General features: G+C 41.4%; 1 protein-coding gene across 1 annotated transcript; it reads right to left on the reverse strand.

Annotated features, from left to right (window-relative positions):
- Positions 1–497: 497 nt before the first annotated feature.
- LOC132904008 (uncharacterized) lies at positions 498–1,373 on the reverse strand. The gene has a single exon (XM_060953931.1). It carries the CDS (start codon positions 1,371–1,373, stop codon positions 498–500), a length of 876 nt encoding a protein of 291 aa, XP_060809914.1.
- Between the last annotated feature and the right edge of the window lie 2,181 nt (positions 1,374–3,554).

The following is a 3,554-nucleotide window of genomic DNA, read 5'->3' on the forward strand; positions in this document are numbered from 1 at the left end:
TGTGTTGTGTTTAGGCGAATGTGGTGTACCAGCAGGTCGAGTTATTTGTGGAAACTCACCGAGAATGTTGAAGTACTTCCCTTCGCCAGTCAAGACCTTAACACTTGGTACGGCTGATTCTGTAAAAGAAATACTAGCAAAAGTTGAAACATTGGTGCTGCTGTCAATTAAGCGTCTATTTCTTATGTCTACAACTAAATTATAAAAACTAAGAAAGTCCACACCAATGATTGCCTTGGTAACGTCGGCCACGATGAACTGCCATGGAAAGTCTCGACGAAGTCCAAGATTTAAATTCAACTGTACTGAACCGTAAGTGTTTATTGTAGATCCGTTGGCTGCACACAACTCATAGTTTGATTTAGCACGTCGTTCGTTGATCATGTACCTCGGCATGACGCATAAGTCGCTTCCGGTATCAATGAGGAATTGAACTTTGGATCTGCTATCAACCACGAACAAGCGACCAGTCATTTGCGGGCAATCGTCAGTCGCCATTACCGACTGCCCTGGGAGTTTTCCGCCTTAAAATCGCAGGGGGTGATGCATTTCCTGGCTTTGCCTCCAAATTTAGCATGGTACCAGCACAGTGGTTGCTTCCTATAGCGCGAATTGGATCGACTGCGGTTGCGGTTACCATAATTGGATCGATTTTGCGATCTGGAACGGTTAAGGGCTGTCAGGGCTTTCACCTGCCTAGTAAGCTCCGCAATCTGTTTCGCCATATCTTCCATAGTTATGGCGGAAAGATTTGAAGAAGACGTGGATGCTACCGTAGGCGCTGGAGGTGCGATGTCCTGGATACGGTCTGCTAAATCTGCTAAGGTTTCTATTGGTGATGAGGCTTGCGAAGCGATGACCTGCTGCATGTTGTGAGGGAGGCGGCTCGTCCAAATAGTCCTCACAAAATCTTCGGGAACGCCGGGTCCAGCCAAGTGTTGAAGGTGTCGAAGAAATTGGGATGGCTTTCGATCACCAAGCTCTTCATGCATAAGAAGTTGCTTGACCTTCTTCTCCTTTGAGGCCGACAATCGCTTTATGAGTTCACTTTTAAGCTTTTCGTACTTGTTGGCAGCCGGAGGGGAAACAATAATATCTTCAACTTCTGCAGCATATTGGTTATCTAACTGAGATATTACATAATAAAATTTTGTCGTATCAGCGGTGATGTTAGATATTAGGAATTGGCCCTCCAACTGCGCGAACCAAATCATAGGTTTATCTGGCCAAAATGGTGCAATCCGAACTCCGACTCGGTAGACGTCCGATGGTACTGTGGAAACGCGCGCTTCGATAGTGTCGCGTTGACCAAAGTCCGGTGCGCTTTTTTCTCGTTGTACCGACTTCATTGATTCTTCGCTATCACTTGCCATTTTCTGTGGTTCTTTGGACGGGGTCACCAGTTTAGGTATAGCCAAAAGATAGGAGTTACCTTAATTGTAATTGTGTGTCCGGTGTAGGTAGCAAATAAATCACTTAACTCACGGAAATGTTTATAAAGTTTATTTAACAGAAGGCAAGATAAAAGCACAGTGAATAGCAAGATGGATATGAAAGATCACAGCACAGATAGAATATAAAAGTTCGGAAGAAAAGCTATAGAAAAGATAGTTCAGCTAATTGCGTACGTGCGTAATAATGTAAACAAAGCGTTAGCAGTGAATGTACAAGCGACGTGAGCTTCGCGTCAGGATATGATCTCGACTGGCCGATGGTCAGCGGCGGCGGCCGAGGAATGCGCTCGCGCAACGCCCAGCGAAACCGGTTTTGATCTACGGGGATAATACGCGTTTCCATAAGACCGCGACTACAACTGACTGGTACACGGCACATCCGATACGATATTCAATATTGATATTTGATATCATGTATATTAGAATTTAGATTGTAAATATAAAGTGTAAACATTATTAATATTTAGAATTAGGAAAGTGTATATATTGTAAATAAATAAATTGTAAATATAAAATTTGTTAAGGTTTAAATTATAAAATATGAACGTGTATAAATAAAATGGTAAAATGTATAATTGATAAATGTATATATATCAGTGTGTATACATGCAAGGTAGGTAGGTCACCTACAAGTGCATCCACCCAGGTTGTAGCTGCTTCCCAGGACAAGCCCCTCACCCTGCATTCCGTGATTGTCGATGACAAGATAGGAATAGAAACGGGTGAGGAGGTAATGGAGCGGATCAGAGAAGTAGCTGGAGAAGGCGGAGACTGGGTGAAAATTGAGAGGGTACGCAGAACACGTAATAGGAAAGTAATTATAAGTTGCCGGACAAAAGAGGGTAGACAGAAGTTGAAAGGGAAAATAAAACACTTACTGTCTAACTTGTTAAGAAATTTTAAGTTAATACAGTGATGTAGTTCCTTGGCCGCCTACTAGATGGCGGTGTATGCAAAATACATCGCGCTATGGTTACGCTTGTGTAATACACTTATATATCGTGACGATTCAAATAAATTATCTTTCCTACCACATCGAGTTTTACTTGAAGCATTCTACCGACGCGACATCTGGTGCCGAAACCCGGGAAGAAAAGGACTTTAAAAAATCGTGAGTAAAGTGAACTAATAGTGATCAGTGAATGAAAAATTACAAGTGTTGTGCCGGACTTATAAAAATTCGCAAGTGTTAGAAATTAAACATAGTGTCTGGAGTGAAATATTGACTTAGAAAAATTGAGTGTCTTAGGACTTAGTCGTTTTGTGATCATTATCAACTTAGAATAATTTTGCATTTTGGGACTTAGAAAAATCGTTGCCAACTTGGACTTGTAAAAATTTTGTGTTTTGAACATTGTATTCGTCGCTTGGTTTTTTCGTTTGCGCTGATGCTGGGACTTAATAATTTAAATTGCCTGTTTGTAGTTTGTGCTTGCAAAGTAAATTAACCTTTTTCTGAGTGCTAACTACAGCTGATGAGCAAGATGGATAAGTTACTAGCCAGACAAGAGGCACGTTTTGAGAGGCTGCTTAATTCTTATTCAAACTATCGAAAATCACCAAGAGAGAGACTAACTGTGAGTTACATTGAATCAAGACTGGAGAACCTTGAAAAGTTGTGGCTGGAATATTTTGAACAACATTTGGATGTATACTCTGATGCTACTAAAGTCTACACATGATTATTTTCTTAATGAATAAAATGTCTGTTGTTGAAGATACTTACACTGTAGTGGTCTGTGGGTATGCCGGAATAAAAACGTCTATATCCACGCAAATACACTTTAATGGACACACGTTCAGTTTATAGAAATACAGAAGGAGCACAGAGAAAAGAAAGATAGTCCAAACGAAACACAAGAAGCAGGGATAGAAAGTTCTCAAACACAAAACAAGCAAATTAGCGATTCACGTAAGACGCGATACAATGGCAAGCGACGTGAGGTCTGCGGTGCATAGGTGAATCATAACTACTAAGGTATCGGCCGGCCGGCCGTGTCCGGCGCATCGTAGGTACTCGTAGCTATACAGCTATGATGCGTTATCCTTGCATTAGTTTGCCGCCCGGCTTTGCGTGTCGATTATATTTTGTAAATGTGT

The sequence above is a fragment of the Amyelois transitella genome, chromosome W (genome assembly GCF_032362555.1).
Source record: "Amyelois transitella isolate CPQ chromosome W, ilAmyTran1.1, whole genome shotgun sequence".
Classification (NCBI taxonomy): domain Eukaryota; kingdom Metazoa; phylum Arthropoda; class Insecta; order Lepidoptera; family Pyralidae; genus Amyelois; species Amyelois transitella.

What these genes read in the sequence shown, in the direction of transcription:
- LOC132904008 (XM_060953931.1), bottom strand. Translation starts at nt 1,373, where the DNA reads ATGGCAAGTGATAGCGAAGAATCAATGAAGTCGGTACAACGAGAAAAA.